At 41.7% G+C, this 20,289-nt stretch overlaps 1 protein-coding gene across 1 annotated transcript in view; it reads right to left on the reverse strand.

Annotated features, from left to right (window-relative positions):
• LOC119651085 (beta-1,3-glucosyltransferase) overlaps positions 1-20,289 on the reverse strand; it is a 97,748-nt gene that overhangs the window by 21,860 nt on the left and 55,599 nt on the right. The window contains exons 3-4 of the mRNA XM_038054433.1: positions 2,847-3,151; positions 2,649-2,785 (exon numbers count right to left, since the gene is read on the reverse strand). Of these exons, the coding sequence (XP_037910361.1) occupies positions 2,649-2,785; positions 2,847-3,151 (442 nt within the window). The remainder of the gene's footprint in view (positions 1-2,648; positions 2,786-2,846; positions 3,152-20,289) is intronic.

Genomic DNA, 20,289 nt, shown 5'->3' on the forward strand with positions numbered 1-20,289 from the left:
CATTGGTCATGTGAGAAAAATAAGGAGAGGGGACTATAACTTTAAAACCGTTGATAATGCCTCCAAGGTCAAAAATCACAACCGATATCAACTACGATGACCAAATTTACCCACGATTTTTGGCAGCAAATACTACCTATTTCAGCTTACAACAATTGTTCCGCTGGAAACATCTCACCATAGAGTCAAAGCTTCGTACTGTTCTAGACACTGATCTTGACAATTCTCGAGGGGTGACCTGAGGGTTCTTAGCAACAAAAATTGTGAACTTTTAACCGTGTTCGAGGGAAGAATCCTCCGGAGAATTTTTGGTTCCCTAGAGGACGATGGGCGGTTTTGAAGCCTAAATAACGATGAAATGCATGAGTAATTTTTCGATCATTTGATTGTGGATAAAATCCAGTTCAATAGATTGCAGTAGGCAAGCCACTTAATCCGTATGGAGGAGGGTGATGTAGCCCGGAAAGTCTATTAGGGCAATATTTGTGGTCGAAAATGAAGATGTGGCCGACCCTGCCTTATATGGAGCGATGGCGTAGGCCTGGGTGTCAAACAATTTTTAGGGATATCAAATTGGTGACCCTCGCTGAAAATCCGGGATGTTTGGAGTTCCTTACTAAGGCAGGCCTAGATCGAATACCAGTTGTTGCGCCGCTGCACAATAGAGCATTAATTATGAAATAGAACACCATTTAAATACTTTCTACGGAATCATTTACTTCAACCGATGCACTGGATTCTATTTTCAGTGGTTTTTACGACGAATTTTACAACGAATGGTGTCTCCTAACCTATCTAAAGCTTATAACTATAGAGCTTAGAGACTTAATATAACTTCAGAAAACTTTTTTTAGCCAGGTGAATTGATGAGATCATTCTGGTAATAAGACAGTAATGAGCTTGATCTTCAAGAAATTATTATTACTCTTGTATTTGAGGATTGTTAGAATGAAATCCGGGTTAACTGTGGTTATTCACAAGTTGAGAGCTATCCCTGCAATCTGGACTTCAAATGTGTAGGTTTGCTAGTGCAGTTCTGGACAAAGGTCCTGACGATTTTGCGAGCGACTATGATTGCCAGAATTGAAATTACTGGTTGTATTTTGTGATACTTTAGCTTCAAAGGGCTCTCTCAAGTTCGGTATAGAGCTGCTAAGGGAGGAAGAAGGCTCCGCAGGCCGCAATTCATTGTCACTCGAGGCAGGTTGAAGTATGGAATAGGGCAATCTGGAATTTTCATTCTCGATCGTGGCATTCGGGTGTCCTAGTTGTTCAGCTTCATGCGAGCGGTGGGCCCATTTTCGTGTTTTGTTCCGGATATGTGTGGACTGCTAGCTGCATCTTAGTGCGAGTCCTAAATGCACCACCGGGCGGAAATATTAAAAAGTGCTGCTGCGCAAGGATGTTGTAGTGACAGAGATCTGTACCTACTAGAGCCAATATTTGAACGTTAAGCGAACCTGTTTTTCTTTCAAACCTTTCCAACGTTTCTGGATTTGCATTTCCAAGTCCAGGGGGAAAGGTAGAATTGGCTAATTTGAATCGGAATAGATATATACTTCTTGTAATCATCATGTTCTGTCAGAAATTGTGTGTGGGTCCAGCGACTTTTTTTCGAATGATCCCACAGTTGTTACCACTTTTTAGGCGGATTCAACCTCCACATGGCAAAACTGACTCACCAGGTGATCCACGTGTTCTGAAAGCACTGCATACTCTTAGCACTACTAATTTTTTCCACGCCATGGGCGCAAGTAGTCTGCTGCTGTATCTCGGAGTTAGGATGTTGAACATTTCCCTCATTTGCGATAGCGATATGTCAGTATTTGGCGCGTTCGTTTCTGGCATTGTTACGTATAATTTTAATGGCTCTGATAATATTACATACATAGCTTTACCTCTCCTTATGGCCCGTGTCTTTACAGTGGGTGTGGCCGGAAGTGATTTGAAACACCTCTTTCTCCAGACTACTAGTATTATAAAAGGCAGAGATCTACCGCCGAAGTTGAAGTTACAATGTGGCGTTTAGTCTCTTGGAATGCACTCCTCCCCTAACATTTAGTGATACTGGTGAAAAACTGCATGAAAGCTATCTAAATTATAGAAGTTTGCCAAGAATCGAGACATGATCGAGTACGGTAAGAAACGCTTGGGTACTCTAGAAGAAAGTTTCCTATATTTTGAGAATGAGGGGGCAGAGGTTAGGCAGCGTCTGACGATTTGCCTCTGCCCTGGTAAGAAACCGTAAAGCCGTCATCGCTTGACATTTCTGTAAAGTTTCCTAGTTATCTCAAGATGACGTGAAGGATGCTTAAACCTCCTGCATCCAATATGATATATTTGGGCTGATTATTAGTGGTCATAACCGAACTTGCCATCTTGATTCAAAAGAAAGGATTAGTTTGCCAAAAAATTGCTGCTTTCCCCTTGAAATCATTCGTAGTCCTTAGTGTAACAAACAGGTGCATCAACAAGCATTCTGTGACAGTGTACAGTGTAGTCCATAAATCATAATTGTATCTTATCTTCGTAAATATGTATTGAGGTTTATGCAGGTACCTCAGATACTTATTGGAGATACTTTAGTTTCTAGCAAAGTGCAAATGCATTAAACCAAACATGATACATGAAATAACTAAATTACTCACTTGTTAATCAACGGCGATGTGAACGCTACGCCGGACCTTATAAGCGGATAAGAAAACCATTGGGGCCTTTCAAAAAAGGCAAAGTGATGAATAATTGTAGCCTCTTTATCATGTACTGGGTAACCTATAAAAATCTCCTGAGAAAGATTGGTTTCTACATTAATTTTGGGCAAGTTTCGACATCAATCTTATCCTTGCCTGCTTCCAGTTCCATTCCTCCAAACCGTCCAATAAAAGTTTCAAATCGATGACGCTTTGATCCTCGCACAGGACAACCCATTTAATATTTGGACCAATGCGCTGTTCTTCTAAATGGGGTAAAATTGCTAAAAATGTCCAGTATCCTGGCTGATCGACGATCTCATGTAATATTTTCACGTTGATTGGATTAGTGCTGTTCAAATGCGAAGATTGGTGAGTTATATTGTCATACACATTTTTTGCTAGCCCATTGTGATATGCATCAGGTTGGCTCAGGATTAAAATTAGAATTTCGTTTGGGGCTGAAAAAAGATAAGAATACAAAAACTAATGTTAGTTTCATTGGTATAAAATGCTGATTAAAAAAAAAAATTAATGAATTTATTGAAATTTCTACTTTTAACATAACGTAGCATCTTTCGAAGGCAAATCTAAAAGTATCTTTAATATGGAGTGGGTATTAAATGACTGTCTCGTTCGTACAAAACAATTTGTTGGATGTCGTAAAAAAAAATTCAAAAGGATAGGTAATTTTGAGCTCTCGACAAATATTATCACATTGTGCAGACGGAAAGACGCTTTAATTCTGACTTTCGATTACTTTAAAAAGACAAACCTGTAACAATTAAGTTTATGGCAAATTAAAGATGAGTTTATACGTAAAGTATCAAACGCATTAGCAACATGCAAGTACATATAGACAAAACGCTGACTACGAAGAGGCACAACTAATCAAACACCTTTCTACTAACCGAAGCTCGATGAAGACAATTCAATAGTAGATTTAGACAAAGAGATAGACAGACAGGAAGGCGCTAACTTGATTTTAATAAGGTCTTTATATGTTTACTGAAGAACGAAAAGTAGGGTTACTTCAAGTTAGATACTTATCCCAAAAAGAAGAGAAAGAAGAAAGATTAACCTACGCTTAAAAGTGAGACTCTTTTAAAGCATATTGTGTGTAACTGGAAGGCGAAAGGGAGACTTCATGGTAGTGCAGTGTCCTTAAAAGGGAGGGGTCGGCTAATTTGGACTCTTTTAGAAAACTGGATGGATCTTCCACGAGCTCGAGATTAGACTCTGTACACACTCTTTTGGAAGTACACCATCCGCGAGAACAGGTGACACAAGTCGGAGGACCCCAATTCGCGGTATCAAAACGAAAGGGTTGCAAGGGGAATTGGACACTGCGAGAGCGGCGGTTTGCAATGAAAAAGCAAGAGTTGCTATACTGACGTTTGAGCACTTTGAAGCACCTGGAATGGATGGCGTCTATCCAGAGATACTAAAGGAGAGTGTATTGCACTTTGAACAACTTTTAAGAAGTATTATTGGAAGATGTCTTGCCACGGGCTTCGTGCCTGAAGTTTATACGATCCTAAGGGCAGCAATCTGGCTGATTGACGAGCTTTTGAAGGGCAGGTGCAAAGCAATCCTTAGCGGTAATGACGTTGTATTCAGGGTGTTGAGCACCTCAAAAATCGTATAGTATCACATCCACTAATCCGCTAATCCTACGATACATAAACGAGGTATTCTGTTAGACGAGTGAATCGGGCATAATAGACTGCTAGGATCTGAGGGCAGAAGTTCTGCCTCTCGATCACCTTATACACAAACACGTGTAAAACTAGAGAACATACATGAGTCTAGCGGACCAACCTCGGAATCGGGGAGAGGAAATAAACATCGAGCTCCGCGAAAGGAACTTCGAAAGTTTCGGCGTTGTTTGTGGTATACTAGGTAGGTTGTGCGGTATGCGATGTCAGTTGAGGTGGAGCCAGTAAAAAGTCCAGAGGGAGAACACATATCGAGGAAGATTCTTGTTAGTTTTAAGTCAGAGAGGTTAAAATAGTGGAGTCAGGAAGGATAGTCCCAGGGAAGTTTTTTTTTAATGAAGAGGATTCAGGTTAAATTGTGTTTGACTTTTCCAATGGCAAGACAAATCACAGTTTAACCGAGTTGAATTCAGAGGAGGTAGGCAATATGAAGCCAATATAGTATCAGTGTTAATCCCGACTTTTGCTGGGGTAGCAGGTGGGGAGAAAAGGGGGCGCCACAGAGGTCGGAGGGACTTTATAAGTGGCTGCAGAATTAAGGGGGTCATCCCGCGTGAAGGCCGTTTTTTTGGCTTTTTTAGAAATTTTTTGTGTAGAGCTGGAGAAAGCTACAAATACGGATTTTTCACAATAGATTTACTAATATCTTGAGCGTGCATAGTAATTTTTCCAGCCCGATCTTGTAGTTTGTTATTGAAATACAGAGCAATTTATACATCCATCACCAAAAAAGGTGTTTTTCAGCTGCCACGCTAGAGAAAAAAAGTAGACGGCATTTTAATGTAGAGACTTAACTACAGTCCGCAAATTAGGATTATTAAAAAATATTAAAAACTATTAAATTTTTGGTGCCGTGTTAAACTTTTTTTTTGAATTTTGGTGTTTTTTGAACGAATCGCAATTATCCTAGTTTGCGGACCGTAGAAATATGTTCTGAATAAGTCGTGAAAATTTCAAATAATTTGGTTGAATAGATTTTGGGCTATGGTGGCAGTCGATTTTCAATATGCAGTTTCGAGAAAAACGTATTTAAAAAGTAGACTGCGATTTTTAGCCATAAAACCTTAACTGACCATTAATCTCCTATGCCTAACCAACAAACCTTAGGTTTCTTGAAGAAACACATGCACAGCCTTGGTTTCAATTCTTGTCCGTTTAGCGAAGTCATTCGAACGTCATTCGGACCGATAAATACGAGCTTTATTACGGCGATCGACATACATCTGGCATGTTACTTCTCACGTGTTTAACACTATAATTTCCGAATGACTCCGGATATCAAAAAATCACTGTGCTCATTTTTCTACACTATATCTAGATACAATTGATGCCAAAAAAAAATCGATTCCGCGGATCTGACTCACTGGATGACATCCTTAAAGGGACCATGTTGACTACATCTTGGAGCGCTGACTTCATAATATGTTGGTGCAACACCTGAATAACATCAGAGGGTGTCGTGCCGAAGCAGGCGTTGCAGGAGTAGGTATTATTAGGTAAAAACTTGGCGCTAAAAAAGTGGCAGGGGGGCCTTGACAGTATGTGCCGTAGATCGCGGCGAGGATGATGCTATGATGTTCAAAAAACAAAATTAGAACTTTGAAGCCAGATGTCATGTCATAGCCATCCTCATTATTAACTTTTAAATTGAAATTGAATAACCAGAGCTACTGGATTATTTTATTTTTAAAATGAATCGACAGGTTAAGGCACAATAAACATTTTTTTTGTTTGACCCAGCTTTGAGCCGTAACATTAATTTCGCTGGGCATCCCGAGCATAGTACACACTCACTCTCACTTGAATGACAAGTTAATTCTGCCTAGGGAACAAAACTAAGTGAGGAATGCAATTAGTTTATGCAGCACCATTAGCGTCGTTATATTTCCCTGAATTTATTTTAATACTAACTAACAACTAACCCCACCCCAAAAAATAAAATAGTTTAATTGGCTAATACTGGGGTCGGCAGTTTTAATTTTGAGGAATGCGTTGTTGCGATTAAGTCACAAGATGGGTTATGGTTGTCATTTGATCGAAAGCTCGATTGTTCATTTCCAATCCGGTGTCGATCCAACTTAAGGAGCATTGGAATTGTGCAGTACTATACATATACCAAAAGAGGTTTCCCATATAGTAGGGAAAGATGCCTTTTAACAATAACTACACGCAGTCAAGAGAGGTTTTCTAAAGGTCATGTTGTTATCATATGTTAAGGTGGGGCATGGCCTGGGTGATTAACAATGGTACAAAGTTTATAGATTCCAGTAATTTTCACTGATTGGTCTGCGGCGCCACATTGTCCAACAAAGGTCCTTTCACAATATCAGTTGGGTTTCGACTGACCAGTAACGCGATCATGTCTTCTGTCTTTTGAATGTGCATCAACCTAAAAAGAGACGATCGTTTGATGAGCCCTTACTTGCGTGTAACTAGAGTCTCGGTTCCCTGAATTCAATGTCGGACTTTTTAAAAGTTGTTCCTTTGTTTTCTATAGTTCATTTTTTTTTACTATAGATTTTACTATAAATTTTATTGTTTGTTTTTTTTTTTGATAAATGCATTTAAAAAAAAAACAATAAATCTATAGTAAAATCGGAAACTTTTTCTTTCAATGTGAGTCGTTTTCGTGGTCCAGGTATCATCTTGGGTATGGCTGCAGTTGTTGGCCCTGTTTTAAAAGGATATCAACAGACGTCGCCGAAGGTGGAAACGTGGAAGCTCATCGATGGAGGTAAGGAGCTGGCGACCCTGCAGATCGCGCCAAGTGGGAGTGAAAGCAGCACCGAATCGCTCTGTTACCATGAAAAAGTACGAGAAGTACACCATGGCATCTATCGTGATAAAAGGAATTTCACCATTGCATTGGTGATTTCAATGTTTTCATTACCGTATACCACACCTCAAAGGAGTTTAGAGGTGGTTGTCAGCCTCTCAATGATGCAATCTCTACAGAGTTGTTGCTTCCGTCTATTCGTAAATCCTTCGAATTTGAGATTTTTCCCAATGTGTGAAAGGAGAGGATGAGCGCTAAGATCCAAAGAATATCTTGAATGCGTGTTTTCTGCTGTCGCAATGATGCTAATTAGAATTTTATAGGCAAAGAGCAGGGTGATTCTCGCTGTGGATTCTCTCATATTGATCATATTAACATATTAACATTGATTGATCATATTAACATCATTGGGTCATTCTGGACTTGGCACCTTCGCTTCGCCTACATCAACATACCCTCTATACATTCCGGAGAATCTGATTAGTTTGTTTCAACCTTTGACTGGACTAAATGTCACTAGCAATCTCAGTGGAAGACCAAAGCGGAGTCCGTTAGGGCTGTCTTCTATTATAAGTAGTTTTTCTTCTTATTGTCACTTATGTTCTTTATACGAACTTAGTTGAAGGATGTGGAGGGTTCGATAGATTATGTTATTTATCCTTAAATATGTAGACTACGCTGATGATATTTGCTCGTCCACACATTGAGATATAGCCTTTTACCAAGTGTCTCTGGATTTGCTGAAACAGGGAAGTAGAGCCAGACTGAAAATAGTAAAATCATCATGATGGGTCATTGCACTCTTTCTAATTACATAAATAGCAGAATACCGAGAGCGTCTATCAGTTTGTATATCTATAAAGCGTTGTTTTTGTCAACGACGATACCGAAGTTTATGTCATTCGACGTATTAATTGCGCTGTCCCGTGCCAATGGTCTCTCTGCGTTACTAGATGAGAGTATGTTAGTGTGTGGAAAGTGACTACCACTGTTACTTGAAAGCTCGAAATGTTCTTCAATTTATGCATGCGTCGTGCCATGGGGTATTCTGCACTGAGACAACAAGAAATGTAAAAAATTTTCTGGCGCATGGCTCAGATCCCCTTTTGATGAGAAGGGAGAAGTGACAGTGGATGCGCACATTGAGAAAGGGTGACAATCCCAATGCAGCTTATGCCATGCAATGGCACCCACTATCCAACGATGCCCGACGTTAGTGGAGTGCTCAATATATTTACTTCGCTAACGTTTTTCGTTATCGAACCTTCGGTCATAGATACTCAATTGTCTTATGGCGATCAATCATTATGATGCCCTCGTATACACAAAACGGCAGATCCTTGGCCTTACTGGATATGTTGTTATTTCGAAGTAATACGAATGAGAATATCAAGGGTGTAAATGCTAAAATGAGAATTCAGGCGTTCCTGTTTAAAGTGGGAAAAGACAGCTGGCGGAGTATAATTTCTTATGGAGCATAGGGGTAGCAGGAAGCGAAATGCTGGCGATTGCCACGGCCGTGATCCGTGAACGCGGGCCTATGTCTGAATTTGTTGCGAATACTTGAACAAAATTATCTACAATATTAGGCTAAAGAGTGGATATAGCCGCTACTTTGATTGATAATGTGACTGCCACAGTAAACAATTGAAAAAGTGATAAGAAAGAAGTGACGAACCTGAGTTCCTTTGAGCTATGTGGTAAAATGCTAGGCTCCCAGGCACGACTAGGAGCAACGGAACGGTACGTGCCAACTTCGAAAAAAGTTTAAGTACTTAAGGTAGAAAACTGTCTTAGGGTAGAAAATTGCCTGCGTCGGGCGGAAGCACAACGTACACTGCTATATTAAGGTGATGGTTATACACCTAAAGGGCAAATTATGTTCGTCGGCTCAATGCACGCGGTGACACGACGAACTGAGAATATAGGCGTAAAGTTTCCAACGCCAAAAAAGTTCGGAAGTTCAAAGATCCTGCTACAGAGGGAGTACAACCTATCGATTTAAAATCGGGCTCAAAAATGAATCCCTAGAACAATCCGCTGCCCGAATCTATCAAAAGGGTCGATCGAGCTTTGAAGGAAGGTAGTGTGGTATTCCCGAATATTGGACGACGCCGAATGCCTAATCCTGCGTTTCCAAGAATCAGATGTCAACCGACAATCCACAAGGAAGGGGATGAGATGCGAGAAATCATTGCGGACTTGAACTCACCGACGTCCAACATAGCCAAGTGATTGATTAATGAGTGCCAGACCCTTGGGACGCCGAATAGTAAGTACTCAGTTGCTGACTCCCATGAATTAATACAGAAGTTGCAACGCATTGAGAGGATGGATGATGACGAGGTGATGGTGTCGTTCGATGTGAAGGCATTGTTTCCCAACACACCAGTGAAAGAGTCAATTTTCGAACTCGAGAGATGGCTGAGCCAGTTTGGATCTGACCCAGAATAGAGAAGAAAAGTTCATATCTATGCAAACCTTGCCAGGCTCTGCATGAACGAAAACTACTTTACATTTCGGGACAGATTCAACAAAACTACTTCGGGAGTAGCGAAAATAGTCTCCTCTATAAACAAGATTCATCATAAAATCGAGTTTACATTAGAGGTAGAAAAAGATGGGGCTCTACCCTTCCTGGATCTAAATATCGTCAACTCTAACGGGAAGTTTAAGTTCGAGATATACCGTAAGCCTACAGCAACGCAGAGAATGATACCAGCAACTTCACACCACATATTTTCCAAAAAATGGCTGCCTATAATTTCATCCACCAACTGATCACACCCTCTTTCTGAGTACGGTTTCAATAAGGAACGACAGTATATTATTGACACTGCTATTAAGAATGGGTATAATCCTCAGACTATTGGGAAATTGATTGGAAGGTAAGTCAAGCAACACAAAAGGCATGCCTATACTACACTATTTTCGCAGCAGAAGGAAGTAACCACCAGACGAATAAGTATCCCATATTCCTACTTATTTAATAACATCAGGAATTGGGTAAAAAAGTACCAACTGGAAGTCGTAGGTTCGAGTCGATCGTCTACCTTACTGGGAAGCGTCAAGGATCCTTTTACAGTGGAGTGCAGTGACTGCAATAAAATATATATAAGACAAACGAAACGCCTGATAACGACTAGATTTAATGAACACATCAAGGAAGCGGTAAGTAGTGTTCGGAAACAAAAATCGTGCATAAGATCATCAGTGGCAGCGCATATAGTCGAGGAAGCCCATACCATTCAACGCGAAAATCTTGAACTCTTGCGGCATACAAACCGAAAGAAAACTTTGACCCTTGGAAAGTTCTAGAAATTTTGAGAGAAGACGCGACGCGGTTATTAAACACAGATTCCGGTAATTGCCTCTGAACATTAATAAGAGTCGCCGCGGTAATTACCAGGCTCCCTAAATATATATATATACATAATAAAATAAAATTGTAGTTTGGAGTAAGCTACTGATCTATCAATCCTAGAAAATACCACCAAATGTCTGCATTATTATGAAACCAAAGACGCAGGTAAGTTAAAGGAAGTCCCTTCCGGACGCGGCTTTTATTGAGAGCAAAGGAGACGTGTGGTTTCTAGAGTTGAACTTTTTGAAGAAGCAACTGGCTCCTGAAATATCGATATTTACAAATAAATACAATAGAGTTGCGGTGTTGTGAAAAAGGGCCACTGGCAAGCAAATGCGAGAAAGACCCAAGAAAGAATGCATGCTCTGTTAAGACGCAGGCTCGAATAATAAGGGTCACAGGAAGGAGAAAATGCCTTAGATGCACTTCCTAGATAAATTCAAAACAAGTCGGGAAACCGGAAGCTAGACGCTTTATCCCATCCGAGCTCCTGTAGCTTCTGGCGGGTCATCAAAGATGTGTGAGGCCGAGCGTTGTCCTGGTGGAACAGAACACCATTCCTATTGACCAATACTGGCCGCTTCTGGTCACCTGCTTCAAACGATCGAGTTGCTCACAGTAGAGGACCGAATTGAGGGTTTGGCCATAGTTGAGCAGCTCATACTGGATGACTCCCTTCCAATCCAAACATCCACGTTTTTTTGGAATCCAATCTTCTGCAAATGGTTCCAAACGGTTTCATGGATCTTACCCAGTTCCTGGCCAATCGAGCGAATGCTCACATACTGGTCTACTTGGATGATTTCGACGATTTTATCGGTTTCTACGACGATTGGCCTACCAGTACGGGGTGTATCTTTGACATCCACTACACCAGAACGAAATTGATCGAACCAACGCTGTGCTGTACGAATCGTTACAGTATCCATAAATTTCACAAATTCTTTTGGCCGCCTTCGTTGCTTTTTTACCTTTCAGGTAGTAAAAATGTAAAATATGACGAAATAGTGGGAGGCTCATGATTTTTTCGGATTTTTCGGTTGGGTAGTTTCTGAGAATGGGTTCGTTAAAAAAATGATCACTTTCAACCCCCCGCACTCCCCATTTTTTCAACAAATGTCAAAACTAAGACCGGCTTTGAAAAGTACTAACCGAGACCTTTAATTTGATACCCCACATGACTACATTTGATGAAAAATGAAATGTTCGGTACACCGAAAGAAAAATCTGAGCAACTCGTCAGAAACGTGGTGCCTATAGATTATGGAAACCGTGGTGGAATGGCGAAGTCAGACAACTGGGTGCGGAATGCCTGCGAGCAAGAAGAAGTTATCAACTCATGAATGATGAGCAAGAAACTGCCTAGAGAATGGCGAGGTACAAATCTTGCCGGATTGAGTTGCGGAAACCTATTCATGAGAGCGAACGGAATTCCTTTAGGGAGCTATAGGAAGAGGCGCAACAACCGGTATCCAGTCTAGACCTACCTTAATAACGAACTCCAGACATCCCGGTTTTGCGCCGAGGTCCGCCAATTCGATATCTTTAAGAGGTTATCATTGCCGGCAAGAAAAAATGGGCTCGGGTTGGATGGAATGCCGAAACTTGCTTTGAAGACGGCGATTAAAAAAGATCGGTTTGGTTCACTTCCACGTTTAATACCTGTTTGGAAGAGGGCATCTTCCTAACTCGGTGGAAAAAACAGATACAAGTACTACTAAGCAGTGTTCAATCTGGCAGAGGAAGCAATTTTAGGTATAGGGTGCCAGGGCGGCGTCAAAAAATACTGTGCTATCATCACTCTCGATGTGAGAAATGCTTACAATTCTGCGCAATAACAGCATATTAGAAGATCCCTAAGTTAGTCGAATGTACCGCGTATAACAAAGCTAATCATCAGGCATTCTTTCATGGATAGAAAGCTTTTCTATAATACCGGCGAAGACCCAGTTAAATATTTGGTATCTTGAGGAGTACCGAGTGGCGTGATGTATGACCATTTATATTACTATGCTTCAAACGATATTGCAGTTGATAATAGACAAACATTTCGAGGATGTTGTCTGAGCATGTGAGACATCGCCCAGGTTGATCAAGCTGGTATCACACGGGTTAGAGTTGGCGAAACACAAGTCTAAGTCTGTAATAGTGTCGCAAGTTGAGAAAAGTCCTAAAGCTTTTGATAGAATCTAAGCCGTTCATCAAACATCGCGATGTTATGGTGGATCATTAATTAACCTTTAAGGAGCACTTGATACACGCGAGGTAGAAAGGAAGTAAAGTTGTAGCTGCGCTAACTGGAATGATGCCAAATATTGAAGGACATAAACCACGGAGGAGGGTGTTACTAGCTGGAGTGTGCTCTTCTATTTTGCTGTATGCAGCACCAGTTTGGACGAACACCCTTAGTGTTAAGGCGTATAGGAGGGAATTAACGACAGCATATCGTTTGAGCGCGTTTAGAGTCGCTAGCGTATTTCGAAGAAAGTCGTACTTGCGGGAATGGTGCCTATAGATATTTTTGCTGAGGAAATGCAAACACTGTACAACTGTGAAAGACGTGGTGATCACAATGCCAAAGAGCAGCAACTGGAAGAGAGAACACGCTCAATCAGGATGTGGGAGGGACGTTTGGATAATTGTTACATAGGGAGCTGGATCCCTAGGCTTATTCCAAATATCTAGCTTTGATCAAGTGTAGCTATGGAGATGTCCATCACAACTTGACCTAGTTTCTGACCGAGTGTGGCGAATATCGCTGGTATCTACATCGTTTTGGACGATTGCCCTTTCTGTCCTGAATGGGTAAGGGAGTATGGGGACCTGGAGCACTTTCTCTTCGTATGCGCGACATTTGTAAGTGAAAGGGAGCAGCTTGAAGTTCTCTTGAGAGGCGTTTACAAGTGGAGACGATCATTCCGCAAATCCTCAAATTCCAACAAGTATGGAATGCCGGCACCATAAGCTGTACTCAGGAGGAGCTTCAAAGGTTAGAGCGTTTTTGAAAATGCGGCAGGGATGAAATAGCTCTCACCGTAAGAGTTAGCCGATAGGGCTTTGACACTCAACCCACGATGTAATGTTTGAAAATAGTTCCGTGGTGCACAGCGGGTGTGGAAGGGTGGTTTTAGTGGGTTAAAGTCACATTCTGCCACCATCGGTGCTTTCCATCTCTATAAAAATATGGACAGACAATAAATCGATTTTAATATGGTTCTGCTTTTAACAAAACCTTAAAAAGATGGAGATGGATAGGAGAGACGGCATAGGCCTAACACCTGTCATACCGCTCCCTTTTTATAGAAATGAATTTTACCTCTCTAACCAGTTAGTATTAGTAGTAATAATGGTCAACTTAGGTACATATGGACATTGTCAGACTATAAGGTTCTTATAATTTTCCAACCTACCCACTGGAAAGATGGGGTGGGCTCCAGTTGCTCAAATTAAAGCTACGCAATTGTCTTTCTTTTCGAGTTTGAGGTCGGTAACGGTGGAGTTCATTATTATTATTTAATCCTTCTAATGAAGCCTTTTGAAAATTAATGGTGAATTCCGTGGTGCTTTTATTTACAAGTGATGCTACATATATTCCGAAATCTATTCTATCATTGATCTCTCAGAGACAAATTAATGGCGTAGCCATTAGTGTTTCTTTCTTGTTGTTGACGGTGCCTGCAGGTGAGTTAACCGCAAACCAATTCTATCAACATCAGTTGATTGGAAGCCGGCGACAATTGTGCCTTCTATTTAGTTTGAAAAGTGAATTTCCCTTTTGAGATGAATCTATCGAATGTTTATCAAAGTGAAGTCCAAAATGTACGGCACGAATCCAATGTAGGAAATTTTCATTGAACGAAACCCTAATAAGGATTGGCGTGCAAATGTAAACAGAAAATTTATAAATTCAACAAAAGGCAGCAAAGCCCTTTCATTCACCTGCACATGACCTTCCACCTCCAACACAAACTGCAGTCTCGGCTTCATTCCCACACTCAAACAACCTTCGGCTAGACACTTCATGGAGCTCGAGCCTTCCTGGTAAACAAACAGGTGGGTGGTTGTAACGTTGGTAGACTCCCATCTGGCTGTTTGGCCAAAACAATTCGTCTATTCTGCAAAGTATTTAATTTAAAACTTTGGCCCCTTTGCACACCGCATCCTTGGAGGGTGTTGTCAAGTGCATGGACGAGTATCATCTCCAACAAGGATTTAGATACAAGCACAACAAGTGTGCTCGTCTTTAAAGTCTACAGTAAATTCGCAGTTTCCTTGGATAATCGTTGTCGGTGTATGTGCGGGGGACGTAAGGATATCGCAGCCAAGCCGACCAACAAATGCAGTTTCAAAGTGAACTTTGCTAACAAGCAACCGTTCCGGGAAACAAGCAACAAGCCAGATATTAAGGGTCATCGGTGCGTTACGTTCTGAAAGATTTCAGATTCAGGTAATTTCTCACAAATTGCCGCAGTTAATTGCAGTTTGTAACGTAGTTTGTCCATTTTCGAAACATTATTTTGCATTTTAGAGGGAGTGAGGGTATTATAACGAAGTTTGCGAGTTCTTTCCTAGTTCTTGAAGTCAATAATTTATTGAATATGGTGTTAAAGTCTAAGTTAAAGTTTCATCTCTTCTTCTAATTGCACAGTTTCAACTGCAAAAGAACAGCTGAAGATTCGAATAGTTCCCGAGGCTGAGAAACTCAGTAGACTTGCACCAGTTGGGTTCAAGATAGTCACCAAGTTCAGTGGGATCGTGGAATGAAACGAGCAGAAAGAATAGCACCAGCAATGTCTGGCAGCCCCACCCGCACACGTCCACTCTCCTCCCTCCCTCGGAGATACGTTAGACTAGATTATTAAAGCAAATTTGCTTTCCTTCCTTCCAAAAATCTATTCAAATTCAAGGATTACCTCACAATATAGAAGTATTATGTGTTAGTAATCCTTCTCCCAGTTTTCTTATAAAATTGTTACAGCTGGACTAACAGAAACTTTGACTCGATTTCGTGTCCGCTGAAGTAATAATGGTTTCATCTACCCGAGCATATCATTTGTACGAAGGGACCACTGAACGGATGTGAGGAATGTATAGAAAAAGGAAACTGATTTAACTCAATACGTGCCTGGACTGAAAATTTGTTCGAATGGAGCTTTCGGAAAGTAACTAAATACTAGGGTGTGGATGGATGTGTTATAGGGTGGGATCCGAAAATTCCTTCAGCTTCACCTCTTACCTATCAATACCGTTTCGTTTGTAAGCAGGAGCTCCTGTTGTAGTCCTTTTAGGGATTATACTTTGTTTGTTCACCGGATTTACACGAGAATGCTTCAAACAATCAGTTTTTCTGCTGTGCTTTGTAGACTGGAATTTCAACTAAATCAGCGAGTGACATCAGAAACAATGGGCATTGCTCCGGGGACAGAAGTTTATTATTTGTATCTAATCTACCATTAAATTGGGTCCGTGGAACTGCTTCAGGAGAGTTTGCTTACAGCTCACATAGGTATCTGAGTCAATTATGAGGTGTAAAACTCCCGCTTAAGAACTTTCCGACAAAGTAAATTTATCGGATTTTGCAGAGGATGAAAATTGCAGCAAGATATGCTCCTTGCGAATTGCTGCAAGTGCAATTCTTCATCTGTCTCTAAGACTTCAGATCACGTACAAATATATGGTGTCGTAATCAGTTTCGGAAGGAACATGCCGGCAACTATTCAAAGGATTCCTACCCGTATCGCACATATGCTGAATGGTATCCTGTGAAATGGAGTGTATCCGATAATTTTGCGCGTGCAACGGACATATGATAGAATGCAGTGCACGTAGTCGAGCAATTCAGACATTCTGCAGCGTTTACAATTGGAATAACGATTTCAATAGTTTTCTCTTCTATTGATAAAATTTACGCACTCGTATCAAGTGAATGACAGAGAATATAAATCATAGAGTATATCGGGGTTGGAAGCGAAAATAGGGAGGGAGTCCATTGAAAGAGCGGCTTTGAAGTTACGTATTTGCGCTCCTGTTCAAGTTCAAATTGGATGGCGCTACTGATTTCACTCCAATTGTGGAGGTCTTCAGAGTGGAAATTATGAATAGAGGTTAGGAAACAAACAAGTTGATAAGGATCCATTCCGATTTAAAGGCCATTTTATTGGAATTGCGCAAACACTGATCCATGCACTCAAATCCGAAATAATGGGGCTGCAGTTCTGATCCCTTATCAAGCCAAAGCGTTTCAACATCATACAATCTAATGCAAACAGTGCGAACGACGAGGATATTTTTAGGAAATGCCTTTGCACATACTATTAATGTTTAGGTGGTGGAACTGCTGGATTAAAGGCAAATAACAAAAGTGAGTATTTGTGTACCGCATGCCAGTGTGCTTGGTGCTGTTGTCAGTGATCCTAGATCCTAGCTAGAAGCTTAAGTTAGTTATTATCAACGAGGTTTTATTGCATGGCCAGGTGTTTTCATTAAGCCGTATAAGCGCTCCAACTCGCGGCTAAGTTTCAGGTTGATTCATTGATGATGCAAGTTCTCTGAAGGTCTGCCTTATAACGGCCACTTCACTCCCCGATCGCGAGATTATACCTACAATGGCGTACGTTTGTTCTATTAACCCTGTACCTCTTCTTAGTTTTAAGGGTAGATTAAGCTACTTAGTTCCTCCTTCCTCTGAAAATTAGAAATTAAATTTCTATTTATTGATCCTTAAATCATTCAAATTAAATTAAGTTTAATAAATTAAATCCACTTAAGACGGGAATCTTTCTCGGAATTTTGAAGATTGTCCCCTTCTTTCATTCCTTGGGAAAGATTGCAGATTCTCAGGTTTCCCGTGTAACTGAAATCAGCAACCTTGTAGAAACTGCAGGGGCTGCGAGGTACGAAGGCAGGCTACTTTTATGCCTGAGAAAATTTCGATTACTTTGAATCGCGTATTAGGGTGGTTTGCCATACTATTCACTATAGGTGAAGTTTCATTGGAAGGAATCGGGGAGGCCATAGAAACTCAAAGGATACGACTAAGCAGACCTGGGTTTTCTACGTTTCAAGGCCGAGAGGGGCACGGAGAAAAGCGCCATGACGGAGGAGGCAATGATATTCCGAGATTTGAGAAGAGCGGAAAACATTAATGGAACCAATGGCCGGCACGTTCGGTCAAAGAGTAGTATAGGTCCCAGGGCGAAACGTGGATTGGCACCGATGTCACAAAGCCACGGAAGGGGTCTCGGACAGGATGGATTTTACAACGACGAACCCGGCAACGACAATGGATTAACGATTTGCGCATTTTCTCATGGAACGAGCGCTCCCTGTACAGACCGAATGGTGCTGATCAGCTAATCGATACCCTGTCCCAATATAAGGCTGATGTAATAGCGTTGCAAGAGATGTGATGGACAGGGACCGGTTTCCTGAAAAAGAGTCGCTACACCATATATTATAGCGGCCATCCAGTAAACCATGAAATGAAATCTGCAGTTATCGGCTTTGAAAATATAAGCGAAAGGCTATACACTCTGCGTTTGCGAGGCAAGTTTAGAAATATAAGCCTCATAAACGTTCACGCCCCCACAGAGGAGACTGCAGAGTCGGAGAAGGATACCTTCTACGAGGCAGTTGAACGGACCCTCGAAGCCTGTCCCAAGTATGATATCAAAATCATACTTGGAGATTTCAACAGTCAAGTAGGAATGAAGCCCGAATTCAGGCGATACGTTGGCTCCCATAGCTTACATAGGGATACAAAAATAACGGACTCCGGATTATTCAGTTAGCAGTATCGGACAAAATGGTTGTTGGAAGTACCTGGTTTGTGCGGAAAGTCGTCCACAAACAAACGTGGGCCTCTCCAGACGGGACCACTTTCAACCAAATTGACCACGTGCTGGTTGAACGCCGCCACCTTTCAGCCTTGATGAATGTCAGAACATATAGGGGGGTCAATATAGACTCGGACCACTATTTCGTTGGCGTGGTGCTCCGAGCTCGAATTACGACATCACCTACAATCCCTTCTGAAAATCAGGTGAGAGAGAATACCGAGGCCATCCACAACACAACCCTCCGCAACATCTATAAGGGGAAGTGAATACTGCATAACTGCAGTCAGTAGAGATCCTGGAGATGAAGCATCAACAAATGATCTTCATACCACTTGAAGAATGTTACCATTGATACGGCCACAAAGATACTTGGCCCCAGCCGCAAAAAAAATCGGAATGACTGGTTTGACGGTGAATGTAAGCTAGCTACGCAACGGAAGAATGCCGCATACCGAGTAATGTTGCATTGTCAAAGAACGCAGGCACGCACAGAGACTTATCATGGAAGCGAAGCGACTTCATAGACGGAAAAAGGAAGCCTGGGAGAACGAACAAATCTGTGAACTAGAAAAGTACAGGTAGCAACCGCATCAGGCGTGGAAGTTTTACCAACAACTCAGCAGGATGAAGCCTTACACACCTTGATTATTGTCCTGCCAAGACAAAGAGAGAAATCTGATTTCCGACAGAATAGGCATATTGGCGCAATGGGTTGAGTACTTTGATGAACTGCTGAACAACCAGATCATCGGCGAGTTGGAGGTTCCGCCAACTGAAGACGACGAACAAATACTGCCACCACCAAGTATAGAAGAAACAGTCCTGCACGGACTGTTCATCGGTTTAAAAGTCATAAGTCCTGCGCGGACTGTTCATCGGTTTAAAAGTCATAAGTCGCCAGGAGCCGATGGAACTACAGCCGAATTGGTTAAATGTGCTCAAACTATGGGACAGCGAATCAATGCCTGACAACTGGCAACGGGGTATTATCTGCCTCACACATAAAAAGGGGGATATCACGTAGTGCAGCAGTTATAGAGGTATCACGTTGCTGAGTACCATCTATAAGATATTCTCCGCTATCTTGCTAGGCCAGATATGCCCATACGCCCAGAACATCATTGGCCCGTACCAAAGAGGCTTCACTTTAGGCAAATCAGCAACAGATTTGTGCTTTGATTTGTCCTAAGAAAACCATATTCGTGTCAAGCATTAAACCAAGGTATTTAACCTCGGGTTTGACTTTATAGTCAACTCGCAGATTGATATGGGACGTAAGGGCGGGATTCTCTTACCAAGATTTTTTCTTGCGCAAAGCTAAAACCATGAGCAGTCATCTATGCGCTTACCCCTGACAGCAATATTCCAAGTCTGCTTTGCGCCTACTCTACAGTACGTCTGGAAGTATGATCGACCAGGCGCACCTCTTCTGGCAGCGTTTCAGGATAGATCCTTGCGCTACTCCCCATAGATCGCTTTAGGGAGTGTATTCCCGATGAGATTTTCGTTGGGAAATTATAGTGTTCTGGGCGGAAAATGTGGCTGTTTCTGCTTGTCGCGCGTCTTCCGCTGCTGTTTATGTTGTAGAAGGGAAAGCCTCCGGGGGGTCCTTCGAAGCTCATCAGCCCTTTTTTCATGCCTTCGCTGATGTTTTTCTGGAGGAACGTTGTTGACCGAATACGGTTCACCTCCTCTAGCACTCGGCTTGCGTCCGAATCCTCCTCCTCAGGTCTATCGATTTTGTCTAGGGTTTTTTTCTGGGGCTAGAGTTACCATCCTCGCATCGGCAATCATTTTGCTAGGTTTCCTTTATATTTGGGTGCCCCCGTGTTTCGTCAAGTATTTCAGTCCTTGCTGCCTCTTTGGCGATGAGTGACACACTTTCCTGCTACGGCCGAACGTG

The sequence above is a fragment of the Hermetia illucens genome, chromosome 3, assembly GCF_905115235.1.
Source record: "Hermetia illucens chromosome 3, iHerIll2.2.curated.20191125, whole genome shotgun sequence".
Classification (NCBI taxonomy): Eukaryota; Metazoa; Arthropoda; class Insecta; order Diptera; family Stratiomyidae; genus Hermetia; species Hermetia illucens.